This window comes from Nannospalax galili, unplaced genomic scaffold (assembly GCF_000622305.1).
Source record: "Nannospalax galili isolate Female #2095 unplaced genomic scaffold, S.galili_v1.0 scaffold1274, whole genome shotgun sequence".
Lineage (NCBI taxonomy): Eukaryota > Metazoa > Chordata > Mammalia > Rodentia > Spalacidae > Nannospalax > Nannospalax galili.
In genome coordinates, this window is record NW_008334662.1 from 352776 (window position 1) to 380161 (window position 27386).

Here is a 27386-nt window from a genome sequence, read left to right on the forward strand (position 1 = left end):
CACATGAGTAAAGCGCCCTTAGAGGCCAGAAGAAAGCATAAGATCCCATGGAGCTGGAGTTATAGGCGTGGGAGCTCCTGACACGTTCTGGGAACGAAACTCAGGTCCTCAGGAAGAACAATATGTGCTCTTAACCACTGAGCCATCTTTCCAGTCCCCTTGTTTTTATTTATGTGGTGGTAGGGATTAAACTGAGGAATTCATGCATGCTGGGCAAACACTCTACCAAAAGAGCTCCACCTCCAGCTCTAATATATGTATTTTTCTTATTTTTTGGCCTTTTTGAGACAGGGTCTCCCTGTAGCTCCAGCTAACCTGGAACTCGCTATGTAGACCAGGCTGGTCTTGAACTCAGAGATCCAACCTGCCTCTGTCTCCCAAGTGCTGGGATTAAAGGTGTTGTACCACGATGCCCAGTTTTGATACACGCATTTAAAAAACTAACATGGGGGGCTGGAGAGATGGCTCAGCAGTTAAAAACACTGGCTGTTCTTGCAGAAGACCTGGTTCTGAATCCCAGCACCCACATGGCCGCTAACAACTGTCCATTACTCCAGTTCCAGGGGATCCGACAGCCTCTTCTCTCCTCCCTGAGCATTGCATGACACAGGTGCACTTATATACATGCAGGTAATATATGCATACACATAAAATAAAATAAATAAAATTTGAAAAATAAATAACTCACTGTATAGGACATGAAGAATTTAGTACCTATGTATAAAATCCTGGGGGCGGGGGGAACCTTACTGGACTTAATCAGGTCACAGTACTTATCTCTTGGGTCTCTTCCCAGGGACAAAGGCTGTCAGTCTTGGAGAATATGACTGTTAACAATGCTGCAGAGGAAGTGAAGAGGCTATATTTTGAGCACAGAAGGGGATGTGATGATGTGCTTTTTTAAAAATACAGGGAACGAATCGGTTGCAATGTTTAGAACATTTATTAAAGTACAAAATTGTTGGAATTAAGCTACATATGAAAACATAGTAAATATTTACAAAAACATTGATAACATCAAGTAACGTACATTAACAATACAGAAAGGTCTTACGTTGAAATTCTGAAGACTTCTCGAAATGGATCTATGCCTCACAGTTGAGCATGGTGTTCATCTAGTATCTCAGATCTGAGCAATGTTGCCTCTTTTCCTGCAATCCCATGCGCCCAAGAAACTTGGTGTTTTGTGGATTCTACCTAAGGCAGCACGAGGAAAGTCAAGAGTTGACATAGTCTAACTGGCCTTATTTTCTTCATCACGCTGTCTGTGGTGAGGTCACACAGATACAGCCAAGGTGGATTTCTTCAGCTTCTGATGAGATGCAAAAGGATATAAGCAATTTCACATTGCTTGACCAAAATCGCATCACATAAAAGGCTGAGCAAAGTATTGTTGTACTAGAACTCTCCAGTTCTACGTGATGGCATACTGCCTATAAAACTGAAAACAGGGCAGACCAAGCTGGTGCATATTTAGTGAAACTAGGAAAGGAGGCGGAGAGACACCTTTAGAAGTGTTCCTGTTTTAGCTTAATAAATGGCCAGTAAACTCTTATGCTCAAGTGACCATACGATTTTTTGGCATTCAGAAGAATTTAAAAACTAGATTTTAAAGACCAAAGAAAACAGACAAAACATAGACAAAGCAGAGAACAGTGCCCAGGAGATGGCGATGACAGTATGTTGTATAAGAAGCTGGCGGCCAAGGGCGCCATCCACTTTGATAGCTTTGTAAAAAATGTCTTCCCCAAACTAAATTCAGAGAGGGAGGAAGAACTTCAAGTAACTGTAAAACCAACCTGGCTCAGTAAAACCATTCCTTAAAATAATCACCTCACATTTTAAAAAAGATCGTCTTCATCTGACTCTTCCAGGTACTTAATAGGTTTCTTTGCTCGTCCAGATTTTGCCCGGGGAGCCACAGCTGAATCCACGTCCAGATGGAAGGCTTCACTCTCTCCCTTAGGTTTCTAAAGAGAAAACCCAAGTAATTTGCACGATGTTAACACAATAGCATAGTTCCAGACTACAATCCAGGGTGTTCCGTTCTCTACTACTGTTAAGAAAAAGGTCCGAAGCAACTGTCCTGGTGACTGATATATTTAATTTTGTTATAACTAAATTGCATATGGAAAAAACTAATGAGTTATAGTTTAAAATTATTTTCTTAAAAGATATGCAAAATGAAGAGCAAACGTACTTCAAAACATCTAGAGCAAAAGGATTAAATGGGGATTAATACCTTGCTTGTGGCAGCTTTAGAAATTATTTTCTCAAAATTAGAGTCGGAGTCATCAGAAGTAGATGGCTTCCTTTTGCGACGGATCTTGGTTTTGGCAGGCTCAGGCTTTCCTAGGCTGCCAGAATACAAGGCTGAGTCTGATTTGGTCCCTTTTGGTGCAGTTTTTTTTTTGGTACCAGCAGTGGAGGTGGTAGACTGACCTGTAATCAACACATGGATTTATCATAGTCACTCTTAGCGGAAACTTCCTATTGTAAACTTCCTTACATCTTCCTCAATTACTTCTTCACCTTACTTTTTGAGACAGGGTCTCTCACTTGCCTGCAGCTCACCAATCAAGCTAGACTGGCTGGCCAGCAAGCTCCAGAGACTCTTCCCCTCTTCCTCTCCAGTACTGGGGTTATAGAAGTACACCACAGCTGGTTTATGCAGTGCTGAAGATGGAATCCAGGGCTACATACATGTCAGGAAGGTACTCTACTAACTGAGCTAAGTCCCTAGCCTTATTTTTTAATTTCTATTTTTAATTATGTGTATCTGTGTCTGTGCATACAAGTGCAGGTGCCTGAGGAGGCCAGAGGAATCAAATCCTCCTGGAGCTGGAGTTACAAGCAGCTGTTAGCTACCTGACATGGATGCTGGGAATCGAACTTGAATCCTAGACCTCCTCTGCAAGAGCAGTACAGGCTATTAACCAGTAAGTCATCTCTGAAGCCCCACCAGCCTTAATTTTTAAATGGTCTTACACTGAGTATTTCCAACTGCTCATAAATCCTTTCCCTATCAAAGAAATGATCTAGATAATGCCTAGAATCTGAAAAACATAGCGATCTTAAACCTAATTATCTTTTTTGGTAATAAGGATCTAAAAGACACTGTTCCTATTTGGATAGTGTTTAGTATTAATAGAAATTTGCAGAATAAAAAAATTGACTTACGAAAGTTAATCTAATAATTGACCCTCTAACATAGCAGACTCAGCTTACTTTTTGTTGCCGTCTTCTTCACTGTCACATTCTTTTTAGAAGGTAGTTTTAAAACTTCAGTTTCAACTGGGAAGTTGGCAACAGGAGGGCTCGGAGAAGGCGGTACACTGTCCTTAATATCATCAGTTTCCAGGTCAACTACTTCAGAAAGGAAAATAGTACATATTAAGCAACAATAAGTCCGTTTACTGCTTTGTCCCTGGTATGCAGTCCTAACGGGTTCTCCTTGTAGCCTAGAACTTGCTATGTAGACCAAGCTGGCCTCAATCAAAATAGAAATCTGCCTCTGCCTCCTGACTGCTGGGATTAAAGGTGTGCCCTAGCGTGCCTTCTTGAATATTTTAAATAACTCTTAGAACTTTGCTCTAATTTTGAAGTTAAAAAAATTATTTTTGTTTTATGTGTGTGAGTGCTTTGCCTACATATACCTAAGTATACCCATATGTGCAATGCCTGTGGAGGCCAGAGAGGGCAGTGGATCCCCTGGAACTGGAGTTATAGGTGGGAGTCAGTTGCCATGTGAGTGTTGGGAACTGAACCCAGGTCCTCTGCAAGAACAGACAGTGCTTTTAACTACGTAACCATCTTTCCAGGCCCAAATTCTGAATTTTTTTATTTTTTTCCTTTTTGAGACAGTCTCCCTGTAGCCACAGCAGGCCTGAATTTGCTATGGAGACCAGACTGGCCTCGAACTCAGAGATCCACCTGCCTCTGCCTCCGAGTGCTGGGACTAAAGGTGTGTGTCACCACACCCGGCTTAGCCAAATTCAGAATTCTTAACAAGCTATTTACTTTTTTTTTTTTTTAAATATATTTTATTATGTTTATTTTATGTGTATGTGTGCATTGTCTGCATGTATGTGAGTACACCCATGTCATGCAATGCTGCAGAGGTCAGAAGAGGCTGTCAGATCCCCTGGGACTGGAGTTAAGGACAGTTGTTAGCTGCCATGTGGGTGCTGGGATTCAAACCTGGGTCTTCTACAGGAACAGCCAGTGTTCTTAACTCCTGAGCCATATCTCTAGTCCCATTATTTACTTATTTTAAGGATTTTAAATTATGTGTATATGTGTGTACAGATACCTGTGGAGGCCAGAATGACAGCCACCTGATATAGTTGCTGGGAATTGAACTTGGGTCCACTGGCAGAGCAACAGTGCTCTTTTCTTTTGGGTCTTTGAGACAGGGTCTCCCTGTAGCCCCAGCTGTCCTGGAACTCACTATGTAGACCAGGCTGGCCTTGAACTCACAGAGATCCCCCTACCTCTGCCTCCGGAGTGCTGGGATTAAAGGCGTGCATCACCACTCCCGGCAACAGTGCTCTCTTATAAAAAATATTTTATTTTATGTATATGCATGTATTGCTTGCATGTAGGTAAGTGCACTGTATTGTGCAATGCCTGCAGAGGACAGAAGAGGCTGTCAGATCCCCGGAACTGGAGTTGCGGACAGTTGTTAGTTGCCATGTGGGTACTGGGATTCGAACCCAGGTCTTCTGCAAGGTCAGAGCCATCTCTCCAGCTCAGTATTTATTTTATTATTTTAAAAAATATTTCATTTATTACTTTTATTTTGTGTATGAGTATACTGCCTGCATGTATGTGAGCGCACCTGTGTCAGGCAATGCCGAGGAGGTCAGAAGAGGGCTTTGGATTCCCCTGGAACTGGAATTAAGGATGGTTCGTAGCCACCATGTGGGTGCTGGGAATTGAACCTGGGTCCTCTGCAAGAGCAGTCAGCGCTCTTAACCACTGAGCCATCTCTCCAGCCCCAGTATTTTTTAAAATGTCATCACGCAGTACTTGGCAAGCATTATGTGTACTTTCAGTACACTGAATGTGGGCTCTATTAGTGCAAAACAAAACTAAATGACCAGTAACAGTAGAATGCTAACAGGAATTCAAGTGTATTTTAAAATGAAGTGCTTGGCTAATGTAGCCATTATTAGAACCTAACTGGATCTAAGTGCTCTAACAAGGCAGTCTGTTAATTTTTACATGCATGTGTTTATGTGGGTATCTCTGTTTGCATATGCATGTGGAGGCCAGAGGTGGGTATCAGTTGTTTATCTCAATTGCTCTCCAATCTTTTGAGGCAAGGCCTCTCACTGAACTTGGAGCTCATTGATCTTCTAAGCTGACTGGCTGGCTGGCCACTAAGCCCCAGGGATCCTCCTGTTTTAGCCCTTCCAGTGCTAGGATTCTGTGTATATGCTTTTGAGTTCAAACACAGGTTATCATGCTTGCCTATTAAGCACTTACTGACAGAGCTATCTCCCTAGTCCCCTAATCATTTTACTTAAATACATACCTGACATAGTACTTTTCTGTGGCTTTAGTGCTTTTTTAGTATTTCTGAAAAAAAACCCAAAAAGACATCTTGAGGACCAATTCTAGGTGGTCAAACAACAAAGACCAATAAACATATTACCTACTATTAAAAATAAGCATGATAAATTATTTATTAGGTAAAAATACTTACTTTGGGGGAGTTTTGGTTTTAGGTGGACTAGCATCAGATGGCAAAAAGTCTTCATCTTCATTTTTTTCATCAAAATCTGAGAAATCTTCATCTGAATCCAAATCCATTGTGAATTTGGTTTTTGCTGTTAAAAACACACATTTATAAGGAATCAAAGAGCAGAGCAGAAACAGTTAAACACTGATAAAGCATTTCACGAGTATGTATAAACTTCATTTTATTCTCATAAAAGATGCTTCAATTTTTCTCAAAATTTAATTTGCTGCTCTAAGAGTGGGGCTTCAGTACCCTGACATTATGGGCTGCTCAAAGCCTGCAGCACACGTAGCGTGTTCTCTGCGTTTCCTTACCTGCAGCTCTTCGTGGCTCTGTTTCTCGTGGAGGGACATCAAAATTACTTTCAGTACTGCTCATATCCGATTCAGAATCAGACCAGGGGTTTCTCTTTTTCCCTTTTTTGATGGGCTTAAATGGCAATGTAGTTTGCTTCTTTGTACCTAGGAGGCAGGTAGACATTAAGCACATTTAAAAAAATTAAACAGCCAGGTGGGTGCATGCCTTTAATTCCAGCGCTTGGGAGACAGAGGCAGGCAATCTTTGTTAGTTCAAGGCCAGCCTGGTCTACATAGCAAGTTCCAGTCCAGCTGGGACTACAAGGAGACCCTATCTCAAAAAAAGACAAAAAAAAAAAAAAAAAAAAGTTTTGAAACACATTTGTATACTTTCAGACTCAGGCTTCTTCATGTATTATCTACATATCCTTCAGATATTTCTTGGGGACTATCAATGCTAAGGATTCCATCATGAGTAGAAACAGATACATGTCCTGTTCCTACAGAGTGTAGAGTTTGTTCATAAATTCCATAAATAATTATAGTCGTAATGTTAAATATATAAACATCAGAGTTCCCTAGGAAATAGATGCTTGAGCTAAGATCTGAAGGTTCGTTAGAGTTAACTAATAGTGTGTACAAAAGTCCTGGGAGGAAACAGTGCACTTGGAAAACTGACATTCCACTATGGCCAGAAATCAGAAGTCAGGGGAGAGTTGATAGCTTTCTTAGGAGTACCAATTATGATCATATTTGGATTTTAAAGATTTTTGTTGTTATTTAGTCTGGGTTTTATGTAGCCTAGACTGGCCTTGAACACTATGTGGTTGAGACTAGCCTTGACTTTCCTGCCTCTACCTCCCAAGTGCTGGGATTATAGATGAACACTATTGTGCTTAACTTTGAAAAAGCCTTTTCAGGTTGCAGTGTGAAGATCAGAAAGAGGCAAATATAGATACAAGGAGATTATTGGGAGAGCCAAAGTCAAGACAAGGGAGACAGGTCAAAGGGCAAAGAGGCTAGGACTAAACTTGGAGGGCTGCTTGAACTGACAGGAATTTTAAAATCATTAAGTATTGGTAATTCTTTACTAAACATCTTAGAGCCATCCCTTGTTCTTATGTTCCCCGTTTTCTCACAAAGATTATAAGGCAGTCTTCTTACTAGTTTATAATTCTTTTTTTCATATTCTTGTCAGGGGAACTTCAGTTCACCTGTATCTTTTCTGTTTTTATCAGTAAGGGTTCTCAGTATACTTGCCCAGGCTAGCCTTAAACTGATGATCCTGCTCGAACCTCCTGAGTACTGGGATTACAGGCCTGTAACCACATATCAGGCTTCAGTCTGTCTATTTCATATTTCTTAATTGAGCTTAATTTTATCCATTTTCCTCAAAAAACCTGTTGTTTATTCTCACTATGTAGTGCAGGATTTATACACTATACTTGGCAATAAGGAAATCTGAAGGATTTTTATCACTAACATAAGGCTCAAAAAGTTTCAGATTTGGGGCTGTCATGATGGCTCAGCACCTGCTGCCAAGCTTGGGAACCTGGGCTCAATCCCTGAGTCCTACATGGTGGAAGCAGAGAATTGACTCCCAAACGTTGTCGGTTGACTTTCATAAGTGTGTTGAGACACACACACATACACACAAAATGTAAAAAATAAACAGTTTCAGATTTTGAATGTCAAAAAATTCCCAAATTTGAAATACTTCCAATTCTAAGTACCTCCCCACCCCTGCTACACACTGTCATGCTGGGGACTGAACCTAGGGCCTTGGGTTTGTGCAATACTACTAAGCAAAATCTCCAAATCCCCAATCATTTCAAATAGTGACTACTCAAGCTTTAGCTATTCAAATGCTATTTGGCAATAAAAAAATAATGAAATATGAATATACCTCATTACATAGATGATTTTTGGAAACATGCTAAGTTAAAGAAGCCAGCCAAGAGGCCCCACATTATGATTCCATTCATGTGAAATGCCTAGAACAGGTGAATCTAGGGAAAGATTTTTCAGTGGTTACCTACTGAGGAGGGGCTTTGGACATAGAGAATGACCACTAATGGGTAGCTTCTGGGGTTATAGACTCTTCTAAAACCATTAAATGGCATATTTTAAATCAGTGAATTTGGTATGTATCTCAATAAAGATGCTAAAAAAGATATCTAGGTCATAATCAAATGGTTTATAAAATTGTTAGTTCTGTTTGATGTACTCAGTGTTTCCTATAGCCCAGGCATTATGTTGCTCTCTAGGCATGCTTTTAGTTGGAATACTCAGGAGGCAGACAAGCAATCTCTGTGACACTGAGGTCAGCCTGGTCTACAGGGAGTTCCAGGTCAGCTGGTTAGAAAGTAAATCTCATAACATTGGTGGATGCTTTCTTGATCACAACTAAAGAATTCAAGTTACCAAATTAATAAATCAAGTTACCAAATTAATAAATACATTGCAAAAACGGTCTCATAATAAATTATCAAGGACAATAAAAGGTTCAAATATAATTCAGGCATAACCCCCCTTTACAATAAATACTTAACTCTTTTTTTTTTTTTTTTTTTTTGTCTTTTTGAGACAGGGTCTCCCTGTAGCCCCAGCTGGCCTGGAACTTTCTATGTAGACCAGGCTGGCCTTGAACTCACAGAAGGTATGTGCCACATGCCTGGCTCTAACAATATTTAACTCTTATTTAATCTTGAGTTTATGCCATTTTCTTAAAATGTTAGAATAATACCTGGTTCTCTTTTCTGTTTCTTCCCTAATCTCTGTTTGAGGCCTTCTAGTTCCAGACCATCCTCATTAGGTGTTCCCTCGATATTTTCACTCTAAAAGATAGCAACATGTAAGAAAGCAAAAACAGCAAGATTAAATATTCTGATTCTGTCATCTTAATATTTGGAACAATGTACAGCAAAATACTCATACATATACAGATACACACAATGAAAAAAATTTCTTCTTTGGGTTTTGGCTATGAGATCTAAAGGTACAGGTATGACCTTTACAAGATACTTAAGCATTAAAAAAAGTGTTTGAAAAAAGAAAGCTAGTTAGATATAGTAAAGTCCAATAACATAATTTGCTTAATTAAAACATTCATTACATTTATTTATGTATGTGCCTGGACACATGCATGTCACAGCATGTGTGTGGATGTCAGAGGACAACTTGTAGAAGTTGTTTTTCCTTCTAGGTCCCAGGGACTACTCAGGTCAACATGCTTGGTGGCGGCACCTTCATCCTGAACCATCTCTCTGGAACAATTTCTTCAAATTTTAAGCACAATTTCGCTTAAAGTATTTTATGTATAATGTTTTCAAAGCATTACCTTAATTTTCTTTTTAATTTTCTTTTCTGCACCTGCTTTCATCTCCATGGTCACTTGGGGAATGACCCTTTTTCCGTGAGGAGAAGGCAGAACTTCAGATGCTTGTGCTTTCTTTCCCTTTGCTTTTCCCCCCTTTCCAGGAAGTCCCACTTGCTCATCTTGTTTTTCCTTGGCTTCAATAGACTACAAAAGGGAAATATGCAAGCAAGTTTACAAGCAAACAGAAGCATATTAACACCTAAAAGGTAACAGTTCAACAGATTTCAACTTTGTTCAACTTTAGATCAACTTGTGCTCAACCTCAGTGAAGATGCAATGCAGGTATACACTGAGGTGTGGAGGCATTAGATTGGGTTTCTACCTACATAATCCTATCATTTAACCTTTCTGATGACAAAGAGGAAACTGTGATAAAGGATAAAATATGTACATATACTTGTAAACACATAAAAATTACATTATTAACGTATATTTATTTCAACTGATGACAATGAATTGGACATCTATACTCAAGTACAGTAATATAAGTTTGTATATTGCTTAATCAGACATTTTTTTCTTATGTTAAAATGATACTGAAAAACTGTTACTCAGAAGGTTTACGCAACAAGGATCTTCGGACACTATCTGAGTGGCCTACCCTAAAGTGAAGTTTGTCCTTATAAATTAACTTAGAAGACTGGGCTAGTCTTCCATTCAAGCAGTCTTTATTTTCTAGTTATAATGTCTTTCCTATTTGATGTGATTTAAAAAAAAGGACCTGGGCACGATTCCCAGCACTCACATGGTGTCTAACAACTGTTTATCACTCCAGTTCTAGGGGATCCGACACCCTCTTCTAACCTCCGTGGGCACTGCACAACACAGGTGTACTTACCTACATGCAGGTGATATACTCATACACATAAAATAAAAAATTACTTTGTATATGTGTGGACAGGCCTGCCAGTCTACATGTGGAAGTCAGAGGACCACTTTGTGGAGTTACTTCTTTCCTTCCACCCTTATGTGGGTTCTGGCGATTGCAGCCAGGTTGCCGGGCTTGCACAGCAAGTACCTTTACCATTATTTCTTGTTTTTTTAGGGGTGGTTCTTTTTGAGACAGGGTCTCCCTGTAGCCCCAGCTGGCCTGAACTCACAGAGATCTGCTTGCCTCTACCTCCCAAGTGCTGGGATTAAGGTGTGTGCCACCACACCAGGCTGAGAATATATTATTTCTTAATAAAAAATTTTATATAGGCATTATAAAATAAATACCTCTAGTTCTTCAATGAAAGCAGCTAAGTCCTCCTTCCACAAGTCGGATGGACTCTTTCTCTTTAATGTATCCAGCTCTTGTTCCTTCATAAGAGTACCAGAAAACTGAGTTAGTAAATGTGTACAAATATTTTTATACATCATACAATTTAGTTTTAAATTCACTGTCAGAATATCCGCCATGTACCATCCCATTCACCTTTTCATTCCTCTGTTTGCACAGTTCATCTTTCTTCTCCTTCGTCAGATACCAAAGAGGCATATCAAGAAGGTAGTTGAAGGTCGGTCCAGAGTCCGTCACAGAGTCGCTCTTTTCATTGTCACTCTCTTCATTTTCTTCTTCATCTGGAACCTAAAGGATGAATTCAACAGAATAGGAAATGTGAAATATAAAATATAAACAGTAATGGTTCTTGATTTTGTACTTATGACCTCTAGAAATGTGAGAATAAATTTGTTATTTTAAGCTAATAAATAAACACACATGGAACTTAACCAAGAAATTACCTTTTGCTGAGCTTCTTTCCAGGCTTTCACAGGATCTGAATCATATCCTCTCTGAATCAGAACTTTAATTAATTCTTTTTTAGGTTTATTTTCTATTAAAAAATATAAACAAAGATAAGTTTTGAGCAAGACTTTAAAAAAAAGGATAAGTTGTTTCCATATTAAATCAAAAGGTTAAAATTGGAAATGCAGTGGCATTGTTTTGCATACATTTCTATACCCTGGTACATGGACAAATCTTTGTAAACCACTGACAAATGTAAATTACCAGGGTCAATCACGTATGAAGTTCTAATCTAATCATAACTTCAAAGAACGGAAAACAACACTTTTATTTTCTGATGAGCCTGTAACTCAATTATGTTCTCTGGTTTTAAATTTCACCATTTCAGTGGGCAAGTTTTTAGCAGTACCTGCCCAAAGATAGGTCCTTTTTTTCTTTTTTTTGGAGGGGGAGGTCTTTTTGAAACAGGATCTCTCTGTAGCCCCAGCTGGCCCAGAACTCGCTATGTAAACCAGGCTGGTCTTGAACTCACAGAGCTCTACCTGTCTCTGCCTCCAAAGACAGGTTCTCTTAATCATGGCGTGGCAGGAAACACTGGTTCCCTTTCTTGTAATACCTTTCTTTCAGGATCTGCTGCAGTCAATTTATTATACTTTGAGGGATAGAAAAAGTACTAGCATTATAGTTTTGGAGTACCACCTTTCATACACTCAATTTAAGGGTATAGATCAGTGACAGAGTACATCCTCAACATGTACAAGGCCCTGGATTTGATCCCCAATACCAATAAAACCCCATAAACAAAACAAAACAATCTAGGAAAAGCTATCTCAAACTTTAAGTTCCCAATAGATGTTTACATACCAATGATTATTTTGCCATCTATTTTCTCTAGTATAAAACGAGCCTGATTGTTCAGTTTAGCAGATTCCGCACCAAGCATTCCTAGAAGCCATTCTTTTCTTAATCCATAATATTTAAGCCTGAGTTCAAAGAAGTCTCTTAGAATATCCAACACTGTGTCATATTTCTTTAAACAGCCTACATGGTCAAAAAGCACCTGGAAAAGAGAGACGATGAAATAAGTAAGTTGGGTGAGTTTTATAAAAATAGCCTGGCCCAAGATACCCTTTAAAACTGATCTTTTTTGTTGGTCTCACTCTATAGCCCAGCCTAGCCTTGGAACTCATGGTGATCCTGTCTCATTGTCCTCAATGCTGTGATTATAAATGTGCACCAGCATGCCCAGTAATATTAAAAATGTATCTAACAGAAAGTAAGACACACCATAGAGTTGCAGGTGAGACTGGTTTGGAGTTTGAAGACTTTGTGTAGTCCAACTCTCTCTGCCTCTGCCAGTTTTTCTTCAGTCATTTTCACAACAAACTTCACAGTGGTATCTGTATGGTATTCTCTATAGTCTGTTATAAGAGGGGGTGTCTTCTCAGTGCCATTCAACATGGGTTCTAGAACCTGTTCTTTGTATGTCTAGAAAATAAAAATAAAAATCCTCTGTGTAAGCAGTCTCTTGAATAGTTGACAATAATATCTTTCTCTTGATAAAACCAAAATTGAGCGTTTGCAGCAAGGATGGACTGAGCTAATCCCATTTTGGTGGTGTTTCTTTTGGAAAAAAAAACCCAAAAGTTTTAAGTTTTACACAGACGTATTAATAAACAACAAAATTATTTTCTTATTGAAAAATAAAACAAAACAAAATCGAAACCCACTTACTTACCTGGGTCCACACTCTGATGGGAAGCTCTGAGATTTCAATGGTTGTGGAATTCAGAATAGCTACTTCACCATTAATCACATATTGATTTGAAGCTAGCTCTTCAATAGTACCCTTGAAGTTCTTGTAACTTGGAAGCTATATTGACATTAAAAAAAAAGTTTTTTAAATGTTATGCTAGAAAGCCAAAAATTAAAGGTGTTCAACGATAAATCTAAAGTGTGAAATAAAATTTTTCTTTTTTTTTTAAAATCTTTTGGAGACAGGGTCTCCCTGCAGCCCCAGCTGGCCTGGAACTCACTATGTAGACCAGGCTGGCCTTGAATGCACAGAGATCCACTGGCCTCTGCCTCCCAAGTGCTGGGACTAAAGGCATGCGCTACCATGCCCAGAAGTATGAAATAAATTTTATATTTGTATACTCTTTAATCATAAGGTCTACTCAAATAAAATCTGAGGAAAAAGGAAGTTCCTAACACAGGCTAGTTACCATTGGCAAAGGTTCTTCTCCATCCATCAAACGCCTGATATTATTTACAACTTCACGAATGTCAAAGTTGGGGATTTTGCAAGACCACCCAGTTCCGATTCCTTCAGCACCATTTATCAGCACCATGGGTATAATAGGAATGTACCATTCAGGCTCAACACGTTGATTATCATCATATAAAAACTTCAATGTGTGATCGTCTTTCAGTGGAAATAACAACCTAGTCAAAGGGCTAAGGGAAAAACAAAAAATGTTACTTGTGAAAACAGTGGCTTTAATGCTTTTATAAGACAGACGTATTATCTCATACCAAGGAAATGAAAATTTCCTTGGCTTTGTTTGCTAACTAATATACATGTAACATTATTCACTGAGTGTTTTCTATGTGCCAGGCACTTGAGGACATGAACTCTTACCTCCCCTATCCCCGCTTCCAGGGATTCTCCTATTTCAACCTCCCATCTTGCAGTAGGAGCATTGGGGTTATACTAAGTGCTATGCACCCAGCTTTACATGGGTTCTGGGGATTCAAACTCAGGTCTTCATGCTTGGCATTTACCCACTCAGCCATCTCTCCAGTCCAAGATTTCCTCTCTCTCTCTCTCTCTCTCTGAGACAGAGTCTCAATTATGTAACCCTGGCTGGTCTGGAACTTGATATGTAGACCAGACTGACTTGGAATTCTACCTGGCTCTGCCTCCTGAATATTGGGATTAAAGGTTATGCCACTATGCCCAGTTAAGATCTCATTTCTTAAAAAATTAAAGTAAGTAGGCAGAGGTGGGTGGATCTCTGAGTTTGAGGCTAGTTATGGTCTACAAAGGGAGTTTCAGACCAGCGAAGGCTGTGTATTGAGACCCTGTCTCCAAAAATAAACAAGGGTGCCAAGAAAAATTAAGCAATCCCTTTCTGATAAGATTACATTTGAGCAAGCTGGGTGTGGTGGTAAAGGCCTTTAATCCCAGCATATGGAAGGCAGAGGCAGGTGGATCTCTGTGAGTTCCAGGCCAGCCTGGTCTACATAGTGAGTACCAGGCCAGCTGGGGCTACAGGGAGGCCCTGTTTAAAACAACAACAAACGAGTTGGTGCTGAGAAAAGGTACAATGAGATGAATGGCTTGTCATTTTTCCAATGCAGAGTATTTAGATTTTGCTGAGTTGGATGAAGTGTCAAGAAAAGGAGTAAGGATAACTTCCAAAACTTTAAGCTTGAATAATTAGAAAGATGGCATTGCGTCTTTTAGACAAAACTAAAGATTTTTTTTTTTAATTTTTAAAAAATTGTCTTTTCTTTTTTGTGTGTAGTGAACATGAGTACACACATGTGCATGTGGAGGCCAGAAGACAACCTTGAGTATGATTCCTTTGGTGCTATTCACCATCTTCATTTTTTTGAGACAGTATCTCTTACTTATCTGGGGCTCGCGATTAGGCTAGGCTGGCTGGTTAGCACCCCCAGAAATCTGCCTGTCCCCCTTTCCAGCTCTGGGATCACAAATGTGTACCATTACACTTCTTTTTAAAATTCCATTTATTTGCATTTGTGTGTTGTGTGCTGTGTGTGTGTGTGCGCGTGCAGGATGACTCATGTGGAGGTCAGAGGACAGCTTGCAGAGTGTTGTCCACTTCTACTATGTGGGTCCTGGAGGTTGAACTCAGCCGTCCATCAGGTTTAGTGGCAGGTGCATCTCCCTGGCCCTCTGACTTTAATTCTTTTTTAAAAATTTTATTACTTTTATTTTATGTGTATGCATGTACGGCCTGCATGTAGGTAAGTGCACCTGTGTTGTGCAATGCCCACAGAGGTCAGAAGAGGCTGTCAGATACCCTGGGACTGGAGTTACAGACAACTGTTAGCTGCCATATGGGTGCTGGGATTTGAACCCGGGTCTTCTGCAAGAACAACCGCTGTTCTTAACTGCTGAGCCATTTCTCCAGCCCCCAGACTTTAAAAAAATTGTTTTTATTATTTTTATGTGTATGAGTATATTACCTGTCATGCAATGTTCACAGTTCAGAGGTCAGTCAGATCCCCTGGAACTAGAGCTACAGACAATTGTTAGCCACCATGTGAGTGCTGGGAACCGAACCCTGGTCCTCTGCAAGAGCAGCCAGTGTTCTTAATTGCTGAGCCATCTCTCTAGTCTTTTATTTTTTTAAGATGTTTCTTTTTTTTTTAAAATTATTTATTTTTTATGTGTATGCGTGTATTGCCTGCATGTAGGTAAAGTGTACCCATGTTGTGCGTAGTCCAACATTTTTTTTTAAAAAAAGTATGTTCTGGGACTTGAACTCAAGTCTATATGCTTGTATGGCAAGGCAAGCACTTTACTAAGCATGGTTTTGATTTTGAAGATGTTTTTCAGAAATAAGAGTGTTGTTCTATTTTTTTGTGTTTTTTTTTCTTTTTGAGACAGGGTTTCCCTGTAAGCCCCAGCTGGCCTGGAACTCGCTGTGTAGACCAGGCTGGCCTCAAACTCAGAGATCCACTTGACTCTGCTTCCCAAGTAAGCCCAGACTGGTCTTAAACCACTTCTGCTTCCTAAGTGCTGGCATTACAGGCCTTGTGCCACCATGCCTGGCTGGAGTTGTATCACTTATATCATAGTGAAAAGTGGTGAAAGATTGGTCAAACATAAAAATTCAGAGTTCAGAACTGAGATTATTTGAGAAAGGGATATAGATAGTAGAAAGGGCCATCCCTTGGATAGACCAGCACTTAGAGGTGGGAAACTGACTATAACATTAAATATTTTATATTTTGTTTTCATAATGCTTCAAAACTGGAAGTGTCAAGTCACCAGAAATTGAAAGCAAACTTACCTGAGCATTGTAAAGATGTATCGAGGACTAGCAGAATCCTTGCCACCATGCAGCCTGGTACCAAACTGGCCAATGGGCTGCAAGAGGTTCAAATTATTGCTACCCACAAAATTCTGAGCCAAACTGATAATGGTCATCATTAGTGACATCTAGGGAAGAAAAAGAATTATCAATCTGATCCAAAGATTTTAAATTATATGTATATATGTAAGTTGAGTAAGCTATACAATAATTTTGTAAAGTTTTGTGAGGTATCAATTTCTATAGTGATCTTTCCTAGATAAACAGAAGTGGGACCCAAACATAAGACTTCTTGGTCTTTTAAGTTCAAAGCTTTTATTGTCTAATACTTTCTACCTACCTATTAAGCACTACTCAAGTGTGAAGGAATAGTGCCTATACTTAAAATCAGCAATATTAAATATTTCTACTTTTATACCTTTGTGTTACAACATTTTCCCCACGCCCACCCTTTTTGGTCCTATGGAGTCAAACTTTGTATATACTAGCCAAAGGCCTAACCACTGAAAACATCTACAGTTGAACTTTGTTCATTTCTAATCTAGCACATATTGCCATATTCTATAGTGTTGTATGTTGGGCCCTTGGATAAACTGCAACTATACCTTGAAGGCAGGGAACATACTATATTTATCCTTACATACCTGGTACAAGGTAAACATTTCAATCAATGTATATTGGGTGAATTATCAACAGATTCCCTTTCTATGATTTTTTTTTTTTACTTTTGGTCTTTTTGAGACAGGGTCTCTCTGCAGCCCCAGCTGGCCTAGAACTTGCTATGTAGACCAGGCTATGCTCGATTTCACAGAGATTCGCCTGCCTCTGCCTCCCAAGTACTGGGATTAAAGGCATGCACCACCATGCCCTATAATTTTAAACAATAAGATAACCATTGCTTTCAAATTTCTGGGTAATCTAACTTAATTAAAATGAAAAAAGAATATACATTATTATAAGGTCAAACAATTCACACATAAAAAGTTAAAGTTGCCCTTTCTAATTGCCATGTTTAATATAATTTGGTTGTATCCCTTTAGACATTTTTTGGGGTGTGTGATAGACAACAGACCTTCTTCATTTGGTGTTAGTATACAAAGTGCAGACACACATGAGACATAACTTGAGACAATAAGTGACCATTCTGGATGTCTAAAATTTGTTTATTATAAAATAGATTTAGTGTTTATCACTAAATATCTATGAATACAGAATCTTGCAGACTTCTGAGTATACTAATAGGAATGTTATTTCTAGAAATAGAACTATTAGGTCAAAAGGCAATCATATTTTACAGTCTGACAGACTTTACCAAATTGTTCTTTATTATGGATATAGCAGCTTATACTTGCACAAAATGGAGAATAAGTTTTCAGTTATTTCTTTTTTTTGTATTTTTTTGAGACAGGGTATCCTTGTAGCCCCAGCTGTCCTGGAACTCACTATGTAGACCAGGCTGGCCTCAAACTCACAAAGATCTGCCTGCCTCTGCCTCCCAAGTGCTGGGATTAAAGGTGTGTGCCACCACACCTGGCCAATTATTTCTTTTTTAAAAAATACTATTTTTGCCAGGTGTGGTGGTACACACCTTTAGTCCCAGCGCTTGGGAGGCAGAAGCAGGGATCTCTATGAGTTCAAGGCCAGCTTGGTCTATGAAGAGTTCCAGGCCAGTTGGGGCTACAGGGAGACCCTGTCTCAAAAAGACCAAAAAATAAAATAAAAATATTTTTATTTTACATGTATGAGTGTACTGTCTGTAGTTATGTAAGTGTACCTGTGCCATATAATGCCTGCAGAGGTGTCAGATCCTCTGGAACTGGAGTTACAGTTATTAGCCACCATGTGGGTGCTGGGAATTATACCCAGGTCCTCTGCAAGAGCAGGCAGTGCTCTTAACTGCTGAGCCATCTCTCCAGCCCCCCTTTCAATTATTTCTGCTATCATGCTCTCTGGCAATATTAAAGATTTTGGGCTTACCTCACCATGGTGATAAGAGGACATTTCTGCCACTGACCCAGCTAACTGGGCAACCTTCACTTCTCGCTTGTCATTCCGTTTGAAACAAGTAAATAAAACCTTTCTCTGACCTGGTTTCAAACCTTTAAAATGAAAGACGGGAAATCATTAGCATTTTCAATTTAACCATTTCTGGGTATAAACCACCATTTTATGATTAAAAGCAGACTAAAATCTTGTAACTTACCATCTACCATAGATGGGATAGATCTTTCATTATCAGAATTTGAGAACAGGATAAGTTCCTTGTTTATGAAGTCATTATATGTCAGGTAAGTAGTAGTTTGCCCATACAAATAATCCTAAGGGACCAAAGATGGTATTACATGATTTTGCTTAAAATAAAGTACTTTTCTTAACAAACAATAAAAATAAAAGAAAAACTATTCAGAGGGGGGATAATTAAGTCCTTGACAAATAGAATTTTATGTCTTATAAAGCAAACTTAATTGCTACATAGAGGAAAAGAGTAAAATGCCTTTTTAATTTCTGTTAGGTCTAATACATTTATGTGAGTTTAAATAAGAATATAAATAATCATGCATCATTTAAAAACGGAGATATGTTCTTAGAAATGCATTGTTAGATTTTTGTCATGTGAACATTACAGAGTTTAGTTTACCAACTTAGAATACACATCCCTATATTAGCCTATTGCTTCTAAGGCTATGAAGAACAACAGAACAGAGATTATATCCTGCATAATAGAAAATGATGTTATCAAGAGACTCAGCAAAACTGAGGTGCACGAGACTGCTGCTTGTATAACGCTACAATGTGTAAAATATCATACTGTTTTTTTTTTACACCCCAGTACTGAGAACTGAACCTAGGGCTTCCCATATGCCAGACAAGCACTTTAAACACTGAGCTAAATCTCCAGCCCTTAAACATTTTTTTGAGACTCATATTTAGCCTAGGCTAGCCTAGACCTCAAAATACCCTTGCACTCAATGGTTTACATGCATGCATAATTATGCCTGGCATTCCAAAAAATTAAAATAACAATGGTAAAAACATAAACCAGTAACTCAGTCTTCTTTTTATGTAGCTTATACATAGTGTTGGCTAGCCTCAAACTCAGAGTAATCCTTTTACCTCAGGTTCCTGAATGCTGGAATCATAGGCACGAGACAGTCAATTATAAAGTATTCTGTATTATAAACAATTGCATATACTATATATATATATTTGGTCTTTTTGAGACAGGGTCTCCCTGTAGCCCCAGCTGTCCTGGAACTCACTATGTAGACCAGGCTGGACTTGAACTCAGAGATCCACCTGCCTCTGCCTCCCAAGTGCTGGGATTAAAGGTGTGCGCTACCACGCCTGGCCTTATTTATTATTTTTATTTTATGTGTATGTGTGTATTGCCTGCATGTAGGTAAGTCCACCCATATCATGCAATGCCTCTGGAGGACAGAAGAGGCTGTCAGATCCCCTGGAACTGGAGTTACGGACAGTTGTTAGCTGCCAGGTGGGTGCTGGGATTCGAACGCGGGTCTTCTGTAAGAACAGCCTGTGTTGTTAACTGCTGAGCCATCTCTCCAGCCCTGCATATGCTATACTTTTATGACTAATAGTATAATAACTGTTTATATCAACATTACCACACATGAGTAATGCCTTGCCATATAATTTTAGGACTCTAAAATTATATTACTAGATAAGATTTTTTTCATCTCTTTCATAACTTCATAGGACCACTGCTATATACATGGTCTATCACTGACCACTAGAGTGTTCTATGGTGCATAACTATAGCTATTATAGCAAACTTCTACTGAAGTATCTGTTTAGTAAGCTTTATTTGCTATAACGCCAATCCTAAAAAGTCAACCAGATAGCATATTTTGTGGGATATAGTTAAAATTCTTACCTCAGGAAGGCCAAGTAATTTCCGTTGTCTTCTGTCTTCCATGAAATTAGTTAACCATTCCTTTCGATCATCAGTCTGTTTTTTACTAAAGGCCTACAAATTAGAAAGATGAAAAAGATGTCACTGCTATCAATAGGTCCCAAGAATTTTTCCTATTAAAAAAAGAAATATTTAAAGTCCCGTTTTCTAAAATATCTGGTTCCTTCTCTGAGATATGCTTACTAGAAACAACTATTTCATAAACCACTTTTTGAGATAGGATCTCTCAGCTGGCCTGGAACTCGCTATGTAGACCAGGCTGGCCTTGATCTCAGAGATCTTCCTGTCTCTGCCTCTCGAGCGCTAGGATTAAAAGGGTCTACCATCACGCCCAATGTTCATAAAACACTCTTCAATAAAAATTTAAGTGCTATAACTAACTTAAGTAGTGATTTTCTGAAATTAGAATGACTATGTAAAATATAATGCAAACTCACTAGGCTGATTGCAGCATCGTCTTCAGGCCCAGAATATTTGAATTGAATACGATGTCTTTTCATATCTGCAAAATATTCCTTAGCTTCTTTTGAAGTGCTGGTGCCCAAACCTATAAAACCAAAATGAGTCAGCCATACAATATAACCTTTGTGACACATAACAGAACTGAAATTTAAAATGTGGGTTTCATCACAAACCTTTGTAATATTTGACTTTCCATTTTTTGTGATTTGGAGTAGAACTCTTCCATTCTTCAAATTCAGGAAGACTGTAGAATGCTATTTCTTGCTTGTTTTTAGACACCTATGGTAAAGAACACATCGCTGCAGTTTTGTACGCTATGGGCCCCCCTACATTACATCACACATCACTGAAGTATAAGTATACCCAGTATAGAGTAGTTGGGCCTTATATGATACCTATTTTTGTATCCTGGAAATTTTATACCTTTACAATGGGAGTGATAAATTCCTCTAGGAAACGATGTCGCAGAAGAGAGGGCCAGTTGTGATGGATAAAGTTAATCAGCAAGCCTTTGATATGGGAACCATCTTGGTCCTAGAAATATTTGAAAAGACAAAGCATGAAGGAATTGTTTAGAAACAAAAAAATTTACCAACTTGGCAATTTCTCAAAAATTCTTCTATTCAAATTAAAAAAATAAAGATAAAAAGGCTATTCGAAAGTAAAGTTGTTTAGCCGATATGTAATATATTTATGATATAAATACACCTGATTAGATGTTGATTAAAGTAATGAATAAAGCTTTTAGTAATGCCTTTTTCATGACATGCAAGCAAGCAAGGCAACAATAAGATGGGCTTAGTGAGGTACGTGCACATGCCTGCAGTCCCAGCGATTCTGCAGGTCGAAAAGGACTGTTGAGCCTGTATATTTGAAACTAGTTTAATAATCTGACAAAGCTGACCTGATCTGTCATAATCATTATCTTCCCATAACGAAGAGTCTTCAATGAATCTTCATCTTCATAGTTTTTCTTATACTGAAGACCCACAATTTTGATGATATTGTTAATTTCAGCATTTTCCATGATCTGAAACAGACGCATAAAAATGAGTAACATTTTGTTTCTAATAATTTGAAAAGGACAGAAAATATAATCATACATGTTTGCCTGGGTTTTTTTTGAATTCTGGTATTTTGAATTATTACTTTATATTTCAATAAATCACAAAGGTCTATTAAGATAATGCTACAATGTACCTATTTCTCCCTCTTTCCTCACTTTGAGTTTGTATGTATGCTGCTAGGGATTGAGCCCAGAGCTTTGTTCATGTTTAGCACACTCAATTTCTTAGAATAATAGCATCCTAAGATTTTTTTTTTTTGTCTTTTGAGACAGGGTCTCCCTGTAGCCCCAGTAGGCCTGGAACTCACTTTGTAGACCAGGTTGGCTTTGAACTCACAGGGATCTGCCTGCCTCTGCCTCCCGAGTGCTGGGATTTAAGGCCTAGTGAGGGAATGAAATTCCAGCATGGGAGTCTTGCATTATAAACTAGACTTAGATCCCACTTCCTCCCTTGGCACTTTTGCAGTGCTGAGGATTAAGCACAGGGCTTCGTGTATACTAGATTAGTGCTGGGCTACTAAGCTACCCTCTTGGCCCTAGATTCAGATTCTAAACGTAATAGTACAGTCTACCTGTTTATGAGAAGCTTCTCGGACATTGAGTATTTTTCCTCTAAGTGGGAAAACACCGTATTTGTCTCTTCCAACAACACCAAGGCCTGAAACTGCCAGAGTTTTGGCCGAGTCTCCCTCAGTCAGGATAAGTGTACATTCAGCGGAGTTTCGGCTCCCTAAAATAAAAATACACAAATTAATTTCAGCACACTTAACTTAACCTCTAATATGCTGACCCAGACATACTGTCAATGTCTGTAACAAAGGAGAAATACTTGGACATAATAATTATATATATACATATTTTTTCCCAGTTAGGTTCCTATTAATATAGTAGTCTATTTATGGTTTTACTTTCTACCTTTTCACTATGCTCAATTAACAATTGTCTGAAAATAGTAAATGGGAAATCCAAACCCAAGTATGGTGGCTCATGCCTGTAATCCCAGAACTTCAGAGGATGAGATAAGAGGATCACAAGTTCAAGGCCAGCCTGAGTTACATTTTAAGAGTCTATCTCAAAACAACTACAATAAGGCCAGTGCGATGGCTCAGTGGGTGAAGACCCTTGCCACTAAGCCTGACAACCTGAGTTCAATTTCTGGGACCCACATGGTAGAAGAGAACCAGCTTCAGCAAGTTGTCCTTTGACTTATACATACTCTGCAACATACTTGTGCACGAGAACACATACATGCCCCATAAATTAAATAAAGAAATAAATATAATTTCTTAAAAATTCAAGAAACAGGGACTGGAGAGATGGCTTTGCAGTTAAGGGTACTGGCTGCTCTTGCAGAGAACCTGGGTTCAAATTCCACCACCCACATGGCGGCTAAGACCATCCCTAATTCCAGTTCCAGGGGATACAACACCTTCTGATCTCTGCAGACAGTACACTTACATACACATAGGCAATATAATCATACACATAAAATAAAAATAATAAATTATAGGGGGCTGGAGAGATGGTTCAGTGGTTAAGAACACTGGTTGTTCTTGCAGAAGACTCAGGTTCGAATCCAAGCACCTACATGGCAGCTAACAACTGTCTGTAACTCCAGTCCCAGGGGATCCTACAGCCTCTTCTGACCTCTGCGGGCATTGCACGACACAGGTGTACTTACCTACATGCAGGCAATACACACATACATATAAAATTAAAAAAAAAAAAATTAGAAAAAATTTTTCATATATATATATATAAAAAGACAGGGTCTCACTATGTAGTCCTGGCTGGCCTGGAACTCACTATGTAGATAGACCAGGCTGGCCTTGATTTCAGAGATCTGCCTACCTCTGCCTCCTGAGTACTGGGATTAAAGGCATGTGCAGCCACATCGAGCTAACTCAGAAGTTTTTAAACTGTGTACTGTTGTAAGTGGTCTGATGTTTCAAAACCTCACACAATCTACCTGGACATCTAATCATTACTCTGCTCAATGTGCCCACATATAGTAGTCATCTGGTAGTCATTTAGCATCTACTGTCTTGGCACCACTATACTTGCATTTAAATAATCCTTATGGAACAGCCAAATGCTACATCATGATGCCTACATTACTTACCCTTCCCCCACCCCCCCTTTTTATTTGGCCTTTTTGAGACAGGGTCTCTCTGTAACTCTAGTTGTCCTGGAAATCACTATGTAGACCAGGCTGGCTTCTAACTCACAGATATCCGCCTGCCTCTGCCTCTCAAGTGCTGGGATTAAAGGTGTGTACCACCATGCCTGGCAACTCACACCACTGAGTTGCATTACTAGAATTTCCATCATAAAGGTGAGTACAGTGCAATAAGACATAGTTCGCATAGTACACATTGCTCTAATTGTTCTTATTAGTTCTTACTATGCTTCTATTTTAAGAATTTATAGAAAGAAAAACAGTAAAATAAGGCTTTGCATTTTCCACAAAGGGTCCTGGAATATATCCCTGCAAATAACAGAGAACTATTACATCTTAAGCTTTTTTGATTGATGTCTCATAGTATTTATACTGCTGCTGAACATTTACTTATGTTACATTAGAAATACTTCTTAGGGAACAGATTAAATCTTCAATAATAAGGAACTGGTTGATTTTATTTTTTTTTTAAGGGAAAAATATCCATGGTATGTCATTATTGAATAAAACATTAAATGTGTACCTGCATCATTGGCATCATCGAGTTTGGGAATTCCCTTGATTTTGTTATGTTTTACAGCTGAACACTTCTTGTTTAGCTGGACTTGGGCCTTAAACTTCACCCAGTTTAGTATACTTTCTACAATACCACAGCCAATTGCCTTGAAAACAGAAAGATTCATATTAGGAAAAATTTGGTTAAATATAGACTATATAAACCACTAGGAAAATAGGTGATTACCAGTGAGGGGAAAGGTGGTTCCTTTTGGTTCATTCATTATTTACTTATTTTTTCCAGTCTTTTTTGAGACAGGGTCTCCCAGTAGCCCCAGCTGCCCTGGAACTCACTATGTAGACCAGACTGGCCTTGAGCTCACAGAGATCTGCCTGCCTCTGCCTCCCAAGTGCTGGGACTAAAGGCATGCGCCACTACGCCCGGCTCAGTCATTATTTTTTATGTACTTACATTGTACTAGGCACTAAGTTACTTGTTGGAGTTACAGTGGTTAAAACAAATTAGGGCTGGGGAGATGGCTCAGTGGTTGTGCTCGGAACCCATGTAAAATTTCACGGAGGCAAGGTGGCCTACCTCTGTTTCCAGCCTTGGAAGGTAGAGATGGGGTCCTCAAAGCCAGCTGGCTAGTAGGACTAGCTATACTGTTGTACTCAGCAAAATGAGCAGTATCAGCCAGTTCTGGGTTAGGGAGACCTTGCCTCATAAAATGAGGTGGAAAAGTGATCCAGGATGATTCTGACATCAACCTCACGTACACATGCACACACCACTTCCCATGTGCACACCATACCACACCACACCTACACCCACATCTGAAAATGGGGGAAAAAATGAGTCATGTCTATGTCCTCATTTAGTTGAAGGTTTAACATGGAAGACAGGATCTGAGTTCAGTTCTCAGCATCTATGTGGTGCTCACAACCACCTGCAACTCCAGCTCCAGGGGATCCAACATCCTCTTCTAGCCTCTACAGGTACCACATACATACGCATATATACACATATGCATAAATAAAATTTAAAAAGTCTGTTAAGTGCACACCTTTAATCCCAGCACTGAGGCAAAGGTCAATGGATCTCTGGAGTTTGAGGCCAACCTGCTTTATATAGAGAGTTCCAGGCCAGCCAAGGCCACACAAGGTGTGAAAGTTTGCTAAATAATAAAAATGTAAGTTCAATGTTCTGTTGGAACCATTTTAGCTGAAGAGGGAAGGGAATTTGAACTTTTCCTGAGTGGATGACGTTAAAGGATTTTAAGAGTGAAAACAAAAATGTCACCCAAGAACATTGTGAGAAAAAAAAAAGACCAGAAGCAGTAGGAAGGTTACCTGTTACAGTAATCTAAAGAGATAGTAGGGGGAGGCTGATGAGGGACACAAGAAAGCCTTATTGGTTACAAAGAGGTAATAAAGAAGCTTTCACTTTATTATTTATATAATCTAGGGATCTGTTAGGACTTTTATTCATTTAGGTTTTGGGTTTTTTTTTTTTTGTCTTTTTGAGACAGGGTCTCCTTATTATAGTCCCAGCTGTCCTGGAACTCACTATGTAGACCAGGCTGGCCTCGAACTCACAAAGATCCACCTGCCTCTGCCTCCCAAGTGCTGGGATTAAAGGTGTGCACCACCACGCCTGGCTTAGTTTTTTTTGAGACAGGGTCTCCTTGTATCCCCAGCTGGCCTGGAACTTGCTATGTAGACAAAGCTGGCCTGGATCATATAGAGATCTGCCTGCCTCTGCTTCCTGAGTGCTGGGAGTAAAGGCATGTGCCACCATGCCAGGATGGGGGTCTTTTAAGCTAAGATGGATAATAGTTTTGCTTGTTGGAGTGTAGGAGTTCCTTGTATTAGGGTGAGTATGGGATTAACTAGTTTAATTTACATTTATTCACGGAATACAAAGTGATGCTAAGAAGATCCCTGGGTAAGACAAGCGAATCTTTCAGACTTAGGGTCAGGTATGGTGGTACATATCTGTAATTCTGGCATTTATGGAATATAAGCCAGGAGGATCTTAAGCTAGAGACCAGCCTGGGCTACAAATTAGACCCTGTTGCAAAAACAACAAAACACAGATTGGGAAGGTTTGGAAGTACAATGTGGGAGGAAATCTTTATTTCTGCAGAGCTGAGGACAATGAAAAATAAAAGTCACTTCTATTTTTATTTCCATTTAAATACTCACAGCTTTGATGAATTTTTCACTTAATTGACATGTCGATCCAAAGCTCTTGGCTTGTAAAGTCATGTTTTCTTTTGTCTGAGAGTCAAAGGTTGGGTTTTCAATTAAGGCATTTACAAAAATCCACATGTGATTTTTCACCTGCAATAAAAGTTGATATAGTCAGTAAAACGTCTTCTTGATGCTTGTGCCCATGCCCCCTTTTGGTTGATATTGGGGATTGAATCTGGAACCTTGTATAAGCTAAGTAAGTATTCTATACATTTCCAGAGCCTTTCTTCTTTTTTGGTCTTCTTGACACAGGGTTTCCTTGAAGCCCCAGCTGGCCTCAATCTAGAGCTCCACCTGCCTCTGCCTCCTGAGTACTAGGCTTAAAGGCATGTACCACCACGCCCACCCTTTCTTTTTGATTTTAGAGAAAGGAAGCTCCTGATACCATACCTGATGTGCTTTTACTGCAACACCAGCCTTGTTCTTCTTCTTCACTACATCAACAAGTTTACTCACAATCTGATCAGCTACATAATCAACATGTCTGCCACCCTAATAAGAAAAAAATGCCATTTTAAACAATTTAGCTTCTTCAAAGCAGATTAAGTTTTCAAGAAAAAAAAACCCACAAAATTACCTTGGAAGTAGCAATGCTATTGACGAAACTAATCTGCTGAAAGCCTTTTTCACTCATTGTTAAGCACACTTCCCACCTTGGGTTTACTTGTTCATGGACTACTTTCAGTGGGTTCCCAGTTTCATCCAACTTATCCTTCAAATACATATCCACATAACTACGGAACCCTTTTACCTGTATAGGAATTAAAGAAAATAGGAT

At 39.1% G+C, this 27386-nt stretch overlaps 1 protein-coding gene across 2 annotated transcripts in view; it reads right to left on the reverse strand.

Annotated features, from left to right (window-relative positions):
- Positions 1 to 1261: 1261 nt before the first annotated feature.
- Top2a (DNA topoisomerase II alpha) overlaps positions 1262 to 27386 on the reverse strand; it is a 34133-nt gene continuing 8008 nt past the window's right edge. The window contains exons 8-35 of one of the 2 annotated variants that reach the window (XM_008829443.3): positions 27186 to 27359; positions 26999 to 27100; positions 26561 to 26698; positions 24384 to 24522; positions 22254 to 22411; positions 21520 to 21645; positions 21039 to 21149; positions 20789 to 20894; positions 20591 to 20700; positions 20115 to 20207; positions 18423 to 18537; positions 18197 to 18318; positions 16199 to 16347; positions 13376 to 13607; positions 12889 to 13023; positions 12438 to 12638; positions 12015 to 12210; positions 11147 to 11238; positions 10839 to 10991; positions 10640 to 10723; positions 9383 to 9565; positions 8789 to 8879; positions 6061 to 6207; positions 5711 to 5834; positions 5540 to 5583; positions 3229 to 3366; positions 2243 to 2442; positions 1262 to 1970 (exon numbers count right to left, since the gene is read on the reverse strand). In XM_008829443.3, coding sequence (XP_008827665.1) covers positions 1842 to 1970; positions 2243 to 2442; positions 3229 to 3366; positions 5540 to 5583; positions 5711 to 5834; positions 6061 to 6207; positions 8789 to 8879; positions 9383 to 9565; positions 10640 to 10723; positions 10839 to 10991; positions 11147 to 11238; positions 12015 to 12210; positions 12438 to 12638; positions 12889 to 13023; positions 13376 to 13607; positions 16199 to 16347; positions 18197 to 18318; positions 18423 to 18537; positions 20115 to 20207; positions 20591 to 20700; positions 20789 to 20894; positions 21039 to 21149; positions 21520 to 21645; positions 22254 to 22411; positions 24384 to 24522; positions 26561 to 26698; positions 26999 to 27100; positions 27186 to 27359 — 3792 coding nt within the window. In that variant the 3' untranslated portion in view covers positions 1262 to 1841. Of the gene's footprint in view, positions 1971 to 2242; positions 2443 to 3228; positions 3370 to 5539; positions 5584 to 5710; positions 5835 to 6060; positions 6208 to 8788; positions 8880 to 9382; positions 9566 to 10639; positions 10724 to 10838; positions 10992 to 11146; positions 11239 to 12014; positions 12211 to 12437; positions 12639 to 12888; positions 13024 to 13375; positions 13608 to 16198; positions 16348 to 18196; positions 18319 to 18422; positions 18538 to 20114; positions 20208 to 20590; positions 20701 to 20788; positions 20895 to 21038; positions 21150 to 21519; positions 21646 to 22253; positions 22412 to 24383; positions 24523 to 26560; positions 26699 to 26998; positions 27101 to 27185; positions 27360 to 27386 lie in introns of both variants that reach the window. The other variant, XM_008829442.3, reaches the window with a different exon arrangement.